General features: G+C 49.0%; 1 protein-coding gene across 3 annotated transcripts; it reads left to right on the top strand.

Moving 5' to 3' along the window:
• Nucleotides 1–118: 118 nt before the first annotated feature.
• Nucleotides 119–15,891, top strand: LOC129823245 (all trans-polyprenyl-diphosphate synthase PDSS1-like). 3 transcript variants are annotated; one of them, XR_008754615.1, is made up of 12 exons: nt 119–190; nt 285–446; nt 3,083–3,138; nt 3,244–3,376; nt 3,543–3,673; nt 6,354–6,495; nt 6,748–6,859; nt 11,550–11,659; nt 11,766–11,846; nt 11,998–12,111; nt 12,435–13,068; nt 14,879–14,897. XR_008754615.1 is itself a non-coding variant. In XM_055882144.1 (12 exons), the coding sequence occupies exons 1-12, from the start codon at nt 170–172 to the stop codon at nt 15,017–15,019; spliced, it is 1,284 nt and encodes a 427-aa protein (XP_055738119.1). In that variant the 5' UTR covers nt 122–169; the 3' UTR covers nt 15,020–15,891. The 3 variants fall into 3 exon arrangements, 2 of the variants coding, with proteins under 2 accessions (XP_055738119.1, XP_055738121.1); XM_055882144.1 differs by having other exon boundaries at nt 122–190; nt 12,988–13,068; nt 14,879–15,891; XM_055882146.1 differs by lacking the exons at nt 119–190; nt 285–446; nt 3,083–3,138; nt 3,244–3,376 and having other exon boundaries at nt 3,619–3,709; nt 12,988–13,068; nt 14,879–15,891.
• Nucleotides 15,892–16,736: the final 845 nt, after the last annotated feature.

Genomic DNA, 16,736 nt, shown 5'->3' on the forward strand with positions numbered 1-16,736 from the left:
CAGTGTGTGTGTATATTATATATATGTATAATGTGTATAGGTGTTTTTTTAAAGAAAGACGTCATGCAATTTAGAAGTAGCCCAAAAACCCACAACCCGCACTCAATACATTTTCACCCGCAACTTCGTTATCAAAGTTGCAAAATTTGGCCGGAAAACCGCGAACTTGATGGCAACGCTGGTTGTTTCTGTACGTCTAGATATCTTATTTTTAACGCCATGACGTCAACCAAGGTAATTTGCGGTGCTCCGCTGCCGGCGTCACGTTCTTTAACCTTTTCCAGGCATGTGTATGGAGGAACATGGCGATACCGTGGAGACACTGTTGGAGGTGGACTACAGGCGCCACAAGTACGAGTTTACTAGAAACCATATGCTGTTTTAATGGAAGTTATGCTACCTCGTTGCTCCGAGGAACTGGAACCGTCGCTGGCTCGGGAAATGAGGTAAGATTTCACCGGGCGGGCTTGCTGTCACCTCGAGAAAGGTCAACCAGTTGAGGACATGGAAGCTGAAAACGGAACTTATTGAATGAGTTACAGCTGGCTTAGTGTAGCTATATTGTGATTTAGTCCCGTTTATTTCTAGTTGTAGTAGCTAACTAAAACCATATTGTATGAATGACATTGCTTTTCTGGGCATAAAGTTGGCTAAAATATTTTTGTTAGTTTGACAAGATTGTAGTTCTAGCTGACAGTGACGTTAGTTGGTTCCATAGTCTCAATTTAGTTAAAGGTCAAGACACTGCATGTCACTACAGGATTGCTATGTAAAGATACTACGTTTTGCACTTGATTTATCTCACTAGTTTAACCCTATTAGAGACAATAGGTTATCACTAGACAGAACTGCCAGTGGGTAGTATACATTGGTCAAGTGTAACGTTCACTGCCTAACGTTACTAGAAGGTCCTCTCAACTAGACCCCAGTGTAGTTAGCTCTGTCTCTCAACTAGACCCCGGTGTAGCTAGCTCTGTCTCTCAACTAGACCTCGGTGTAGTTAGCTCTGTCTCTCAACTAGACCTCGGTGTAGTTAGCTCTGTCTCCTCTCAACTAGACCTCGGTGTAGTTAGCTCTGTCCTTTCAACTAGACCCCAGTGTAGTTAGCTGTCTCCTTTCAACTAGACCTCGGTGTAGTTAGCTCTGTCTCCTTTCAACTAGACCTCGGTGTAGTTAGCTCTGTCTCCTCTCAACTAGACCCCGGTGTAGCTAGCTGTGTCTCCTCTCAACTAGACCTCGGTGTAGTTAGCTCTGTCTCCTTTCAACTAGACCTCGGTGTAGTTAGCTGTCTCCTTTCAACTAGACCTCGGTGTAGTTAGCTCTGTCTCCTCTCAACTAGACCTCGGTGTAGTTAGCTCTGTCTCCTCTCAACTAGACCTCGGTGTAGCTAGCTCTGTCTCCTCTCAACTAGACCCCGGTGTAGCTAGCTCTGTCTCCTCTCAACTAGACCCCGGTGTAGCTAGCTCTGTCTCCTCTCAACTAGACCCCGGTGTAGTTAGCTCTGTCTCCTCTCAACTAGACCTCGGTGTAGCTAGCTCTGTCTCCTCTCAACTAGACCTCGGTGTAGTTAGCTCTGTCTCCTCTCAACTAGACCCCGGTGTAGTTAGCTCTGTCTCCTTTCAACTAGACCTCGGTGTAGTTAGCTGTGTCTCCTCTCAACTAGACCTCGGTGTAGTTAGCTCTGTCTCCTCTCAACTAGACCCCGGTGTAGTTAGCTCTGTCTCCTCTCAACTAGACCCCGGTGTAGTTAGCTCTGTCTCCTCTCAACTAGACCCCGGTGTAGTTAGCTCTGTCTCCTTTTAACTAGACCCCGGTGTAGTTAGCTCTGTCTCCTTTCAACTAGACCCCGGTGTAGTTAGCTCTGTCTCCTTTCAACTAGACCTCGGTGTAGTTAGCTCTGTCTCCTTTCAACTAGACCCCGGTGTAGTTAGCTCTGTCTCTCAACTAGACCTCGGTGTAGTTAGCTCTGTCTCCTCTCAACTAGACCCCGGTGTAGTTAGCTCTGTCTCCTTTTAACTAGACCTCGGTGTAGTTAGCTCTGTCTCCTTTCAACTAGACCCCGGTGTAGTTAGCTCTGTCTCTCAACTAGACCTCGGTGTAGTTAGCTCTGTCTCCTCTCAACTAGACCCCGGTGTAGTTAGCTCTGTCTCCTTTCAACTAGACCCCGGTGTAGTTAGCTCTGTCTCCTTTCAACTAGACCTCGGTGTAGTTAGCTCTGTCTCCTTTCAACTAGACCCCGGTGTAGCTAGCTCTGTCTCCTCTCAACTAGACCCCGGTGTAGCTAGCTCTGTCTCCTCTCAACTAGACCTCGGTGTAGCTAGCTCTGTCTCTCAACTAGACCCTGGTGTAGCTAGCTCTGTCTCCTCTCAACTAGACCCCGGTGTAGTTAGCTCTGTCTCCTCTCAACTAGACCCCGGTGTAGCTAGCTCTGTCTCCTCTCAACTAGACCCCGGTGTAGTTAGCTCTGTCTCCTCTCAACTAGACCCCGGTGTAGTTAGCTCTGTCTCCTCTCAACTAGACCTCGGTGTAGTTAGCTCTGTCTCCTTTCAACTAGACCTCGGTGTAGTTAGCTCTGTCTCCTTTCAACTAGACCCCGGTGTAGTTAGCTCTGTCTCTCAACTAGACCCCGGTGTAGTTAGCTCTGTCTCCTCTCAACAAGACCTCGGTGTAGTTAGCTCTGTCTCCTTTCAACTAGACCTCGGTGTAGTTAGCTCTGTCTCCTCTCAACTAGACCCCGGTGTAGTTAGCTCTGTCTCCTCTCAACTAGACCCCGGTGTAGTTAGCTCTGTCTCCTCTCAACTAGACCCCGGTGTAGTTAGCTCTGTCTCCTCTCAACTAGACCTCGGTGTAGTTAGCTCTGTCTCCTCTCAACTAGACCCCGGTGTAGTTAGCTCTGTCTCCTTTCAACTAGACCTCGGTGTAGTTAGCTCTGTCTCCTCTCAACAAGACCCCGGTGTAGCTAGCTGTCCTTCAAAAACCGGAGTAAAAGCTTTAAATTCTCACGACTCACCTGACTTAAAGGTTACGTGTGGTAATGTTGTGGTACTCAGGTTTATTAATTTGTGACAACGATTTCTTTCAGGGACTGTCCTCAAGGACTGGACACACAACCTCACTAGGCAACTCTATTCTGACAAGGTGAGTCTGAGATTTAACTGTTATGTGCTGTAGATCTGATTTTAATGTGTTTGTGTGCATTTTAATTTACACGTATGATTTTAATTGACGTGCATTTCCCTGTAGGCACAAATCAAGGTTGCTTTACCCCACACCGAAGCCTCATGGCTGCAAAAGGATACACAGCGATGCCAAGTTGAAGGACCCCTTCACTCTAGCCCAAAAAGACTTGAATAATTTGTACGATGATATCAAGAAGGTAAGTCATTTGAGATTAGTTTTTTTCCGATGAAAAGTGCGCTATAAATGAAATGTATTATTGTGACGTAGCATGTCTACAGTGGCTTTCTTATATAACTCATCAGACTATTGTTAGTGATTTCATAACCTAATTGTAATATAGATGTATTTTCTGGGCTTCACAGGAACTTTTTGTGTCCAAATCAGAGTTGAAGTCCTTATGTGACTACTATTTTGACGGGAAGGGCAAGGCTTTCCGACCCATGATAGTGGTGCTAATGGCCCGGGCCTGCAATAGTCACAGCAACCGAGACGGGTAAGACATTATCCTGGGTGCAGCCTAGTCAACTAGGTAGGTAGTATGCATTACCAGGTATTTTTTGTATTTTATTTAACCTTTTATTTAACTAGGCAAGTCAGTTAAGAACAAATTATTATTTACAATGACAACCCACTGTTCCCCGGTAGACCAGCTGCCTTGTTCACGGGCAGAACGACAGATTTGTATCTTGTCAGCTCGGGGGATTCGTTTCAGCAACCTTTCGGTTACTAACCCCTAGGCTACCTGCCGCCTCTACACTCTAACCGCTAGGCTACCTGCCGCCTCTACACTCTAACCGCTAGGCTACCTGCCGCCTCTACACTCTAACCGCTAGGCTACCTGCCGCCTCTACGCTCTAACCACTAGGCTACCTGCCGCCTCCACGCTCTAACCACTAGGCTACCTGCCGCCTCTACACTCTAACCGCTAGGCTACCTGCCGCCTCTACACTCTAACCGCTAGGCTACCTGCCGCCTCTACACTCTACCCGCTAGGCTACCTGCCGCCTCTACACTCTAACCCCTAGGCTACCTTCCGCCTCTACACTCTAACCCCTAGACTACCTGCCACCCCTACACTCTAACCACTAGGCTACCTGCCACCTCTACACTCTAACCACTAGACTACCTGCCACCTCTACACTCTAACCACTAGGCTACCTGCCACCTCTACACTCTAATCACTAGGCTACCTGCCACCTCTACACTCTAACCACTAGGCTACCTGCCACCCCTACACTCTAACCACTAGGCTACCTGCCACCTCTACACTCTAACCACTAGGCTACCTGCCACCTCTACACTCTAACCACTAGGCTACCTGCCACCCCTACACTCTAACCACTAGGCTACCTGCCACCCCTACACTCTAACCACTAGGCTACCTGCCACCTCTACACTCTAACCACTAGGCTACCTGCCACCTCTACACTCTAACCACTAGGCTACCTGCCACCTCTACACTCTAACCACTAGGATACCTGCCACCTCTACACTCTAACCACTAGACTCCCTGTCACCTCTACACTCTAACCACTAGGCTACCTACCACCTCTACACTCTAACCACTAGGCTACCTACCACCTCTACACTCTAACCACTAGGCTACCTGTCACCTCTACACTCTAACCACTAGGTTACCTGCCACCTGCCACCTCTACACTCTAACCACTAGGCTACCTGTCACCTCTACACTCTAACCACTAGGCTACCTGCCACCTCTACACTCTAACCACTAGGCTACCTGCCACCTGCCTCCTCTACACTCTAACCACTACCTGCCACCTCTACACTCTAACCACTACCTGCCACCTCTACACTCTAACCACTAGGCTACCTGCCACCTCTACACTCTAACCACTACCTGCCACCTCTACACTCTAACCACTAGGCTACCTGCCTCCTCTACACTCTAACCACTAGGCCACCTGCCGCCCCTACACTCTAACCACTAGGCCACCTGCCGCCCCTACACTCTAACCACAAGGCCACCTGCCGCCCCTACACTCTAACCACAAGGCTACCTGCCGCCCCTACACTCTAACCACAAGGCTACCTGCCGCCCCTACACTCTAACCACAAGGCTACCTGCCGCCCCTACACTCTAACCACTAGACTACCTGCCACCTCTACACTCTAACCACTAGGCTACCTGCCGCCCCTACACTCTAACCACTAGGCTACCTGCCTCCTCTACACTCTAACCACTAGGCTACCTACCACCCCTACACTCTAACCACTAGGATACCTGCCACCTCTACACTCTAACCACTAGGCTTCCTGCCACCTCTACACTCTAACCACTAGACTATCTGCCGCCTCTACACTCTAACCACTAGGCTACCTGCCACCTCTACACTCTAACCACTAGGCTACCTGCCACCTCTACACTCTAACCACTAGGCTTCCTGCCACCTCTACACTCTAACCACTAGGCTACCTGCCACCTCTACACTCTAACCACTAGGCTACCTGCCACCTCTACACTCTAACCACTAGGATACCTGCCACCTCTACACTCTAACCACTAGGCTTCCTGCCGCCTCTACACTCTAACCACTAGGATACCTGCCGCCCCTACACTCTAACCACTAGGCTACCTGCCGCCCCTACACTCTAACCACTAGGCTACCTGCCGCCCCTACATGCTTGATAGCATGTAGCCTGATCCGTCATCCCGACGGCTCTCGTTTAGTTTCACTAGCAGAAGAGAATGGAAGCTTGCGAGATCAGGATGGTCGCACGAGGCTACTAATGGGTTACAAGGAGACAGACCTGGGTGACACACTATGCTAAGGAAACGTACAGTATCAGACACACACCAGGAACAACTTGTCACACACGTCTGGGGAGAATACACAGATTAGAAAGGGAAGATAGGCTGTTAGATTTGTTGTTGTTGACTTTGTTACAGGAGATGGCTGTGTTAGTCTTAATTAATCATGCATATACTATATCATTGCAGTAAACATTTCATAAACTAATTAATTCAGGCTGCCCATATTAGTGATGTGAGAAGGGTATAACTATGCCCTCTCTATTTCTCTCTCTCTCTACCCCCTCCCCCTCTCTGTTTCTCTCTGTTTCTCTCTCTCTCTCTCTCTCTACCCCCTCGCTCTGTTTCTCTCTCTCTCTCTCTCTACCCCCTCCCCCTCTCTCTGCTTCTCTCTCTCTAGAGATCTGCTCCCAGATCAGCGATCCATAGCTATGATCTCTGAGATGATCCACACTGCCAGCCTGGTCCACGATGACGTCATCGACGGCTCGGACAAGCGGCGGGGGAAGACCACTATCAACGAAGTGTGGGGCGAGAGAAAGGTTAGCCCGAGTCCTCCGAACGGGGTTTGTCTGTTAGCAGTAGCCAGTCATGTTGTCATACACACACACTACACTAAGATACTCAACTGCAACATATGCTATTGAGAGAGGAAAAAAAGGTCATATGAAATGGCCCCAAGTTCTCTTGAAGGTGCAATACTATCACTTTTCTGTAATGCATCTTATGACAAACTAATACACCCTTTTACTAGGTGTAAGATCATGTGACTGTATGTGTTCTCTTATTCCCAGGCCATTTTAGCTGGAGACTTCATCCTCTCGGCAGCCTCCATGGCTCTGGCCCGTATCGGGAACAACACAGTGGTGTCAGTCCTGTCTCAGGTCATGGAGGATCTGGTGCGAGGTAAGGACACATGAGACGGTCTCGTGATAAGGTAGCCCTGCTCGCGACTTCAAAATCAGTGTCAGTGTAACCGATGTGAAACGGCTAGCTAGTTAGCGGTGGTGCGCGCTAATAGCGTTTCAATCGGTGACCTCACCCGCTCTGAGACCTTGAAGTAGTTGGTCCCCTTTGCTCTGCAAGGGCCGTGGCTTTTGTGGAGCGATGGGTAACGATGCTTCGTGGGTGACTGTTGTTGTGTGCAGAGGGTCCCTGGTTCGCGCCCGGGTTGGGGCGAGGGGACGGACTAAAGTTATACTGTTACATCAACCATCGCCCAAAGAGGTAATCACCTCTTGTAATGGTTAGGACTCTAGTTTCTCCCATGGGAGACCTTGGTTCAGATCCTGCCTGTCTGACACATTGCACAATATATGCAGTCCATTTCAGTTTCATACAGTTGATTTTTATCTGTCTGTTAGTTAGTGTATACCTTTTTAAACAGAAATACACTAGATTATCAGTTTGGTACCTTACCTGCTCCTTTACTATCGAGAGGTTGTAACGCTTCTGATTCTGTAAGGGGAAATGAGTCATGAATGTTATTTTGGTTTTAAGATTACCAAAGTGTATATGAAACTCTCTCTGTCTCTCTCTCTCTGTGTCTCTCTCTTTCTGTGTCTCTCTCTTTCTGTGTCTCTGTCTCTCTCTTTCTGTGTCTCTGTCTCTGTCTGTCTCTGTCTGTCTCTGTCTGTCTCTGTCTGTCTCTGTCTGTCTCTGTCTCTCTCTGTCTCTCTCTGTCTCTCTCTGTCTCTCTCTGTCTCTCTCTGTCTCTCTCTGTCTCTCTCTGTCTCTCTCTGTCTCTCTCTGTCTCTCTCTGTCTCTCTCTGTCTCTCTCTCTGTCTCTCTCTCTGTCTCTCTCTCTGTCTCTCTCTCTGTCTCTCTCTCTGTCTCTCTCTCTGTCTCTCTCTCTGTCTCTCTCTCTGTCTCTCTCTCTGTCTCTCTCTCTGTCTCTCTCTCTGTCTCTCTCTCTGTCTCTCTCTCTGTCTCTCTCTCTGTCTCTCTGTGTGTCTCTGTGTGTCTCTGTGTCTCTCTGTCTCTCTCTGTCTCTCTCTCTGTCTCTCTCTCTGTCTCTCTCTCTGTCTCTCTCTCTGTCTCTCTCTCTGTCTCTCTCTCTGTCTCTCTCTGTCTCTCTCTCTGTCTCTCTCTCTGTCTCTCTCTCTGTCTCTCTCTGTGTCTCTGTGTCTCTGTGTCTCTCTGTGTCTCTCTGTGTCTCTCTGTGTGTCTCTGTGTGTCTCTCTGTGTGTCTCTCTGTGTGTCTCTGTCTCTGTGTGTCTCTGTCTCTGTGTGTCTCTGTCTCTGTGTGTCTCTGTCTCTGTGTGTCTCTGTCTCTGTGTGTCTCTGTCTCTGTGTGTCTCTGTCTCTGTGTGTCTCTGTCTCTGTGTGTCTCTGTCTCTGTGTGTCTCTGTCTCTGTGTGTCTCTGTCTCTGTGTGTCTCTGTCTCTGTGTCTCTGTCTCTGTGTGTCTCTGTCTCTGTGTGTCTCTGTCTCTGTGTGTCTCTGTCTCTGTGTGTCTCTGTCTGTGTGTCTCTGTCTCTGTCTCTGTGTCTCTGTGTCTCTGTGTCTCTGTCTCTGTGTCTCTGTGTCTCTGTCTCTGTCTCTGTCTCTGTCTCTGTCTCTGTCTCTGTCTCTGTCTCTGTCTCTGTGTCTGTCTCTGTGTCTGTCTCTGTCTCTGTGTGTCTGTCTCTCTGTGTCTGTCTCTCTCTCTCTGTGTCTGTCTCTGTGTGTCTGTCTCTGTGTGTCTGTCTCTGTGTGTCTGTCTCTGTCTCTGTGTCTCTGTCTCTGTGTCTCTGTCTCTGTCTCTGTGTCTCTGTCTCTGTGTCTCTGTCTCTGTGTCTCTGTCTCTGTGTCTCTGTCTCTGTGTGTCTGTCTCTGTGTGTCTGTCTCTGTGTGTCTGTCTCTGTCTCTGTGTGTCTGTCTCTGTCTCTGTGTGTCTGTCTCTGTCTCTGTGTGTCTGTCTCTGTCTCTGTGTGTCTGTCTCTGTGTGTCTGTCTCTGTGTGTCTGTCTCTGTGTCTCTGTCTCTGTGTCTCTGTCTCTGTGTCTCTGTCTCTGTGTGTGTGTCTGTCTCTGTCTCTGTGTGTCTGTCTCTGTGTGTCTGTGTGTCTGTGTGTCTGTGTGTCTGTGTGTCTGTGTGTCTGTGTGTCTGTGTGTCTGTGTGTCTGTGTCTCTGTGTCTCTGTGTGTCTGTGTGTCTGTGTCTCTGTGTGTCTGTGTCTCTGTGTCTGTCTCTGTGTCTGTCTCTGTGTCTGTCTCTGTGTCTGTCTCTGTGTCTGTCTCTGTGTCTGTCTCTGTGTCTGTCTCTGTGTCTGTCTCTGTGTCTGTCTCTGTGTCTGTCTCTGTGTCTGTCTCTGTGTCTGTCTCTGTGTCTCTGTGTCTCTGTGTCTCTGTGTCTCTGTGTCTCTGTGTCTCTGTGTCTCTGTCTCTGTGTGTCTGTCTCTGTGTGTCTGTCTCTGTGTGTCTGTCTCTGTGTGTCTGTCTCTGTGTGTCTGTCTCTCTCTCTCTGTGTCTGTCTCTGTGTGTCTGTCTCTGTGTGTCTGTCTCTGTGTGTCTGTCTCTGTGTGTCTGTCTCTCTCTCTCTGTCTCTCTCTCTCTGTGTCTGTCTCTGTGTGTCTGTCTCTGTGTGTCTGTCTCTGTGTGTCTGTCTCTGTGTGTCTGTCTCTGTGTGTCTGTCTCTGTGTGTCTGTCTCTGTGTGTCTGTCTCTGTGTGTCTGTCTCTCTCTCTCTGTGTCTGTCTCTCTCTCTCTGTGTCTGTCTCTGTGTGTCTGTGTGTCTGTGTGTCTGTGTGTCTGTGTGTCTGTGTGTCTGTGTCTCTGTGTCTCTGTGTCTCTGTGTCTCTGTGTCTCTGTGTCTCTGTGTCTCTGTGTGTCTGTGTCTCTGTGTCTCTGTGTCTCTGTGTCTCTGTGTGTCTGTGTCTCTGTGTCTCTGTGTCTCTGTGTGTCTGTGTCTCTGTGTCTCTGTGTCTCTGTGTCTCTGTGTCTCTGTGTCTCTGTGTCTCTGTGTCTCTGTGTCTCTGTGTCTCTGTGTCTCTGTGTCTCTGTGTCTCTGTGTCTCTGTGTCTCTGTGTCTCTGTGTCTCTGTGTCTCTGTGTCTCTGTGTGTCTGTGTCTCTGTGTCTCTGTGTCTCTGTGTCTCTGTGTCTCTGTGTCTCTGTGTCTCTGTGTCTCTGTGTCTCTGTGTGTCTGTGTCTCTGTGTCTCTGTGTGTCTGTGTGTCTGTGTGTCTGTGTCTCTGTGTCTGTGTCTGTCTCTCTCTCTCTGTGTCTGTCTCTCTCTCTCTGTGTCTGTCTCTCTCTCTCTGTGTCTGTCTCTCTCTCTCTGTCTCTCTCTCTCTGTGTCTGTCTCTGTGTGTCTGTCTCTATGTGTCTGTCTCTATGTGTCTGTGTCTCTGTGTGTCTCTGTGTCTGTCTCTGTGTCTGTCTCTGTGTCTGTCTCTGTGTCTCTGTCTCTGTCTCTGTCTCTGTCTCTGTCTCTGTCTCTGTGTCTCTGTGTCTGTCTCTGTGTGTCTGTCTCTGTGTGTCTGTCTCTGTGTGTCTGTCTCTGTGTGTCTGTCTCTGTGTGTCTGTCTCTGTGTGTCTGTCTCTCTGTGTCTGTCTCTGTGTGTCTGTCTCTCTCTCTCTGTGTCTGTCTCTCTGTGTCTGTCTCTGTGTGTCTGTCTCTGTGTGTCTGTCTCTGTGTGTCTGTCTCTCTCTCTCTGTGTCTGTCTCTGTGTGTCTGTCTCTGTGTGTCTGTCTCTGTGTGTCTGTCTCTGTGTGTCTGTCTCTGTGTGTCTGTCTCTGTGTGTCTGTCTCTGTGTGTCTGTCTCTCTCTCTCTGTGTCTGTGTCTCTGTGTCTCTGTGTCTCTGTGTGTCTGTGTCTCTGTGTCTCTGTGTCTCTGTGTCTCTGTGTCTCTGTGTCTCTGTGTCTCTGTGTGTCTGTGTCTCTGTGTCTCTGTGTCTCTGTGTCTCTGTGTGTCTGTGTCTCTGTGTCTCTGTGTCTCTGTGTCTCTGTGTGTCTGTGTCTCTGTGTCTCTGTGTCTCTGTGTCTCTGTGTCTCTGTGTGTCTGTGTCTCTGTGTCTCTGTGTGTCTGTGTCTCTGTGTCTCTGTGTCTCTGTGTCTCTGTGTCTCTGTGTCTCTGTGTGTCTGTGTGTCTGTGTGTCTGTGTCTCTGTGTGTCTGTGTGTCTGTGTGTCTGTGTCTCTGTGTCTCTGTCTCTCTGTGTCTGTCTCTGTGTCTCTGTGTCTCTGTGTCTCTGTGTCTGTGTCTGTGTCTGTGTCTCTGTCTCTGTGTGTCTGTCTCTGTGTGTTTGTCTCTCTCTCTCTGTGTCTGTCTCTCTCTCTCTGTCTGTCTCTGTGTGTCTGTCTCTCTCTCTCTGTCTGTCTCTGTGTGTCTGTCTCTCTCTCTCTGTGTCTCTCTCTCTCTCTGTGTCTGTCTCTGTGTGTCTGTCTCTCTCTCTCTGTGTCTGTCTCTCTCTCTCTGTGTCTGTCTCTGTGTGTCTGTCTCTCTCTCTCTGTGTCTCTCTCTCTCTCTGTCTCTCTCTCTCTGTGTCTGTCTCTGTGTGTCTGTCTCTGTGTGTCTGTCTCTGTGTCTGTGTGTCTGTCTCTCTCTCTCTGTGTCTGTCTCTCTCTCTCTGTGTCTGTCTCTCTCTCTCTGTTCACACTAACATATTTGCTGCTGTTCCAGGTGAGTTCATGCAGCTGGGCTCCAAAGAAGATGAGAAGGAGCGATTCAAACACTACCTGGACAAGACGTTTAAGAAGACTGCCAGTCTTATCGCCAACAGTTGTAAAGCTGTATGTACGTTCTATCTCCACACAAATAATGCAGACTTCCAGGAAGTCTCGTGTTGCCCAACTGAATAGGTTTGGGTTGACTGGGCGAGTCTTGTCCATTTTCAAGGTATCCATTCTAGTGAACTCCGATCCGGAGGTTCATGAAATAGCCTTCCAGTATGGGAGGAACGTAGGCATCGCCTTCCAGGTACATTTCATAATATTTAGTTTTATGCCTCTTGAATCAATGGGTGCCATTTGAATCATTTTAATGTGCTTATTTTTCCTTTTTTGAGGAATGTATTTAACATTGAAATGTGTAAGTTATTGAAGAGAGTGTGTGTGTGTGTGTGTTCTAGCTGGTGGATGATGTGCTTGACTACACAGCGTGTGCCAGCCAACTAGGAAAGCCTTCAGCTACAGACCTCAAGCTGGGTCTGGCCACCGGACCCGTCCTGTTTGCCTGCCAACAGGTGTGTGTGTGTGTCTAAACTAGTGCACAATATAGGGCATAGGGTGCCATAGGGCTCTGGTCTAAAGTAGTGCACTATATAGGGTGCCATAGGGCTCTGGTCTAAAGTAGTGCACTATATAGGGTGCCATAGGGCTCTGGTCTAAAGTAGTGCACTATATAGGGCATAGGGTGCCATTTGGGATGTTGGCGTTGACTCACTTGGTCACTGTCTATTTTTCTCATTTCTAGGTTGAATCACAGGGACTGTTCAATATACACTGAGTGTACAAAACATTAGGAACACGTTTCTAATATTGGGCTGCACCCCCTTTTTGTCCTCAGAACAGCCTCAATTCGTCGGGGTGTGGACTCTACAAGGTGTCGAGAGCGTTCCACAGGGATGTTGGCCCATGTTGACTCCAATGCTTCCCCACAGTTGTGTCAAGTTGACAGGATGTCCTTTGGTGTGGTGGACCATTCTTGATACACACGGGAAACGGTTGAGTGTGGATAACCACAGCAGTGATGCAGTTCTTGACACAAACCCCGCTGTGCCTGGCTCCTACTACCGTACTCTGTTCAAAAAAGCACTTGGATCTTTTGTCTCAATTGTCTCGAGGCTTTAAACGTCTTTCTTTAACCCGTCTCCTCCCCTTCGTCTGATTGGATATAACAAGTGACATCCAATAAGGGATCATAGCTTTCACCTGGTCAGTCTGTCATGGAAAGACCGTTCTTAATGTTTTGTCCACTCGCTGTCGATTCCTTTCATTCATGTTATTTATTAAGCCGGAATAGTCCACTCAGTAACAATTGTTTTCCATGGAGTCCTGGCTTCACATATGTCTGATTTGTGTAGTCTGTGACGGTCTGTCTTAACGCTCTCTCTCTCTAGTTTCCTGAGCTGCATGGTATGATCATGAGGCGGTTCAGCTCCAGTGGAGATGTCGCTCGTGCCTGGCAGTATGTCCAGGAGGTAAGAAACATTGGGCGGTCGCTAGGTGGAGGGACGTCAGAAACATTGGCGGTCGCTAGGTGGAGGGACGTCAGAAACATTGTGGGTCGCTAGGTGGAGGGACGTCAGAAACATTGTGGGTCGCTAGGTGGAGGGACGTCAGAAACATTGTGGGTCGCTAGGTGGAGGGACGTCAGAAACATTGTGGGTCGCTAGGTGGAGGGACGTCAAACATTGTGGGTCGCTAGGTGGAGGGACGTCGGAAACATTGTGGGTCGCTAGGTGGAGGGACGTCAGAAACATTGGGGGTCGCTAGGTGGAGGGACGTCGGAAACATTTGGGGTCGCTAGGTGGAGGGACGTCAGAAACATTGGGGGTCGCTAGGTGGAGGGACGTCGGAAACATTTGGGGTCGCTAGGTGGAGGGACGTCAGAAACATTGGGGGTCGCTAGGTGGAGTGACGTCGGAAACATTGGGGGTCGCTAGGTGGAGGGACGTCGGAAACATTGGGGGTCGCTAGGTGGAGGGACGTCGGAAACATTGGGGGTCGCTAGGTGGAGGGACGTCGGAAACATTTGGGGTCGCTAGGTGGAGGGACGTCAGAAACATTGGGGGTCGCTAGGTGGAGTGACGCCGGAAACATTGGGGGTCGCTAGGTGGAGGGACGCCGGAAACATTGGGGGTCGCTAGGTGGAGGGACGCCGGAAACATTGGGGGTCGCTAGGTGGAGGGACGCCAGAAACATTGTGGGTCGCTAGGTGGAGGGACGTCAGAAACATTGGGGGGGGTCGCTAGGTGGAGGGACGCCAGAAACATTGGGGGTCGCTAGGTGGAGGGACGCCAGAAACATTGGGGGTCGCTAGGTGGAGGGACGTCAAACATTGGGGGGGTCGCTAGGTGGAGGGACGTCAGAAACATTGGGGGTCGCTAGGTGGAGGGACGCCAGAAACATTGGGGGTCGCTAGGTGGAGGGACGCCGGAAACATTGGGGGTCGCTAGGTGGAGGGACGCCGGAAACATTGGGCGGTCGCTAGGTGGAGGGACGCCAGAAACATTGTGGGTCGCTAGGTGGAGGGACGCCGGAAACATTGGGGGTCGCTAGGTGGAGGGACGCCGGAAACATTGTGGGTCGCTAGGTGGAGGGACGCCAGAAACATTGTGGGTCGCTAGGTGGAGGGACGCCAGAAACATTTGGGGTCGCTAGGTGGAGGGACGCCGGAAACATTTGGGGTCGCTAGGTGGAGGGACGCCAGTAACATTGGGGGGGTCGCTAGGTGGAGGGACGTCAGAAACATTGGGCGGTCGCTAGGTGGAGGGACGTCGGAAACATTGGGGGGGTCGCTAGGTGGAGGGACGTCAAACATTGGGGGTCGCTAGGTGGAGGGACGTCAAACATTGGGGGTCGCTAGGTGGAGGGACGTCAGAAACATTGGGCGGTCGCTAGGTGGAGGGACGTCAGAAACATTGGGGGGGTCGCTAGGTGGAGGGACGTCAAACATTGGGGGTCGCTAGGTGGAGGGACGCCAGAAACATTGGGGGTCGCTAGGTGGAGGGACGCCAGAAACATTGGGGGTCGCTAGGTGGAGGGACGCCAGAAACATTGGGGGTCGCTAGGTGGAGGGACGCCAGAAACATTGGGGGTCGCTAGGTGGAGGGACGTCAGAAACATTGGGGGGTCGCTAGGTGGAGGGACGCCAGAAACATTGCGTTTTGGCCTTCATCAGAATATAAACCCAGTATAGAAATAGTATTGGACCTAGGATCATGTAGCTATTACAACAGACCTGTTAGAAAGCACCCTGACTCACCCTCCTGTTTGTCCTGCCCTCAGAGTGAGGGTGTGGATCAGACCAACTACCTGGCCCAGCACTACTGCCAAGAGGCTATCCGGCAGATCAGTTTGCTCAGGCCCTCTCTGGAGCGGGACGCCCTAATCAGGCTCACCCAGATGGTCCTTACCCGTGACAAGTGAGCCCCCACTCGTCACTTCAGGCAGCTACTTGTACCTGTGGAAGGCCACCCCATTGGTGGGGGGGGGTTCATCAGTGATATTCCCAGTGGGTCCTGATGGAGCACGGTTTATTCCGTTTATTTTTTACTGAACTGAGATAAAGGTGGAACTAAAGTGTGCATACACAGGTTCTTCAGGAATGACTTCTGAGATGCACTGCTTCACATGTCCTATATCTTCCTTTCCTCTGGGGAAAACACTGAAGGGCTCACGGAACAAAGAATGTGTTATTGACGCCAGGGGGTTTTCAATGCCGGTCCTGCGGGGACCCCCCCCCCTCTCCGCCTCGCCTGAAAAAAGGTTTCTGAACTAAACCCCCCCACCTATTCTTCAATTGGACTTCAAAACGATAAAATGGCATGTCAGTGAGGATTTGACACAGATCCTCCAAGATCATTGTTAAAAAAATTAAAACAAATCACTGAATTATCAAATGTTCATTGTATACAGTACTGTAACTGCAGCCCCCCCACCCACCTTGAACTGGCAGATTGTATTTGGGCATCAAAGACAGGTGACATTGCTCTTTAAGGTTTGGGACGGAATGGCCACTGCAGAATAATTTTAATTCCATGATGAAGTGTCATTGTGATATGTGTGTGTTAAGACATTGCTCGAAGATCCGTCCGTACCGCACAAATGCCAAACTTTTGTTATGGTGACTCGTACCAATTAGAGAATGTTATTATATTGTAGGTGCTTCCTGTATTAAGTGCTTCCTGTATTAAGTGCTTCCTGTAGGTAGCTTCCTGTATCAAGTGCTTGATAACAATCAAGGCCTTAACATTCACAATCACTGTACTCAAATTAAATCACGTTTATTTTTTTTGGAAGTCAAGTCTCTACCCTTTCTGTTTTCATTCTCAATCACCACACCACTGGGTTGTATGTAGGAGAATGGTTTATTATAAAAGGCTGTACATACAAACAAAAATGAACATATATACACATTACGGGCAGAGCTTTGATATTGCTACCCATTGAGTTGGAACACTTGTATATGTTGACTATAACACGGCATTAGCTGCTATATCCTGAAATGGAAAAGGGGGTTAAACACAGTTTACTTCCTTGTTGATGGACAGGAAAGACGGAACATGTAGGAACTGTTGCGGAAAGGCTGCCGCGTTAACCTCTTTCAACCAATGAAAACACCAACCTGAATTGTCATCGATGGATCGATAGTCAAATGTAATTCAAATGTAAGAGATGGGGGGGGGGGGGGCTACAGTCATAGATGAGTATGGACAAAGTGGTTGGGGTCAATTTGGAACGATAGAAGAGCAACTTAACCAGACCTGAGTTATAAAACCAAACCATTACGTGTTTAAAAACTATGACCGTTCTAAAACGATGTGATCTAGGTTTTTTTCTCTTTTGATCTATGTGAAGACTGAGGTATATGAGATGACATATTGGTCACCAGTATCACAGAATAGTCAAATGGCAGCTTTTTACAAGTTTTTTTTTTTTTTTAATGAACATGACAAAACAGTTTTGAAAACTAAGCCCACTAACACGGCATGAAGAACAATGGATCATAATCCGTTACTGTTTACATTAAATACTTTGATCACCCAAAAAATACCTACAGATAAATAATTTTGTTCAGATTAGACATGTACTACAACGTTTCTTGAAATGGTGGTGGAACTCTAAATAGTGAAGATGGGAAATG

The sequence above is a fragment of the Salvelinus fontinalis genome, chromosome 25, assembly GCF_029448725.1.
Source record: "Salvelinus fontinalis isolate EN_2023a chromosome 25, ASM2944872v1, whole genome shotgun sequence".
NCBI lineage: Eukaryota > Metazoa > Chordata > Actinopteri > Salmoniformes > Salmonidae > Salvelinus > Salvelinus fontinalis.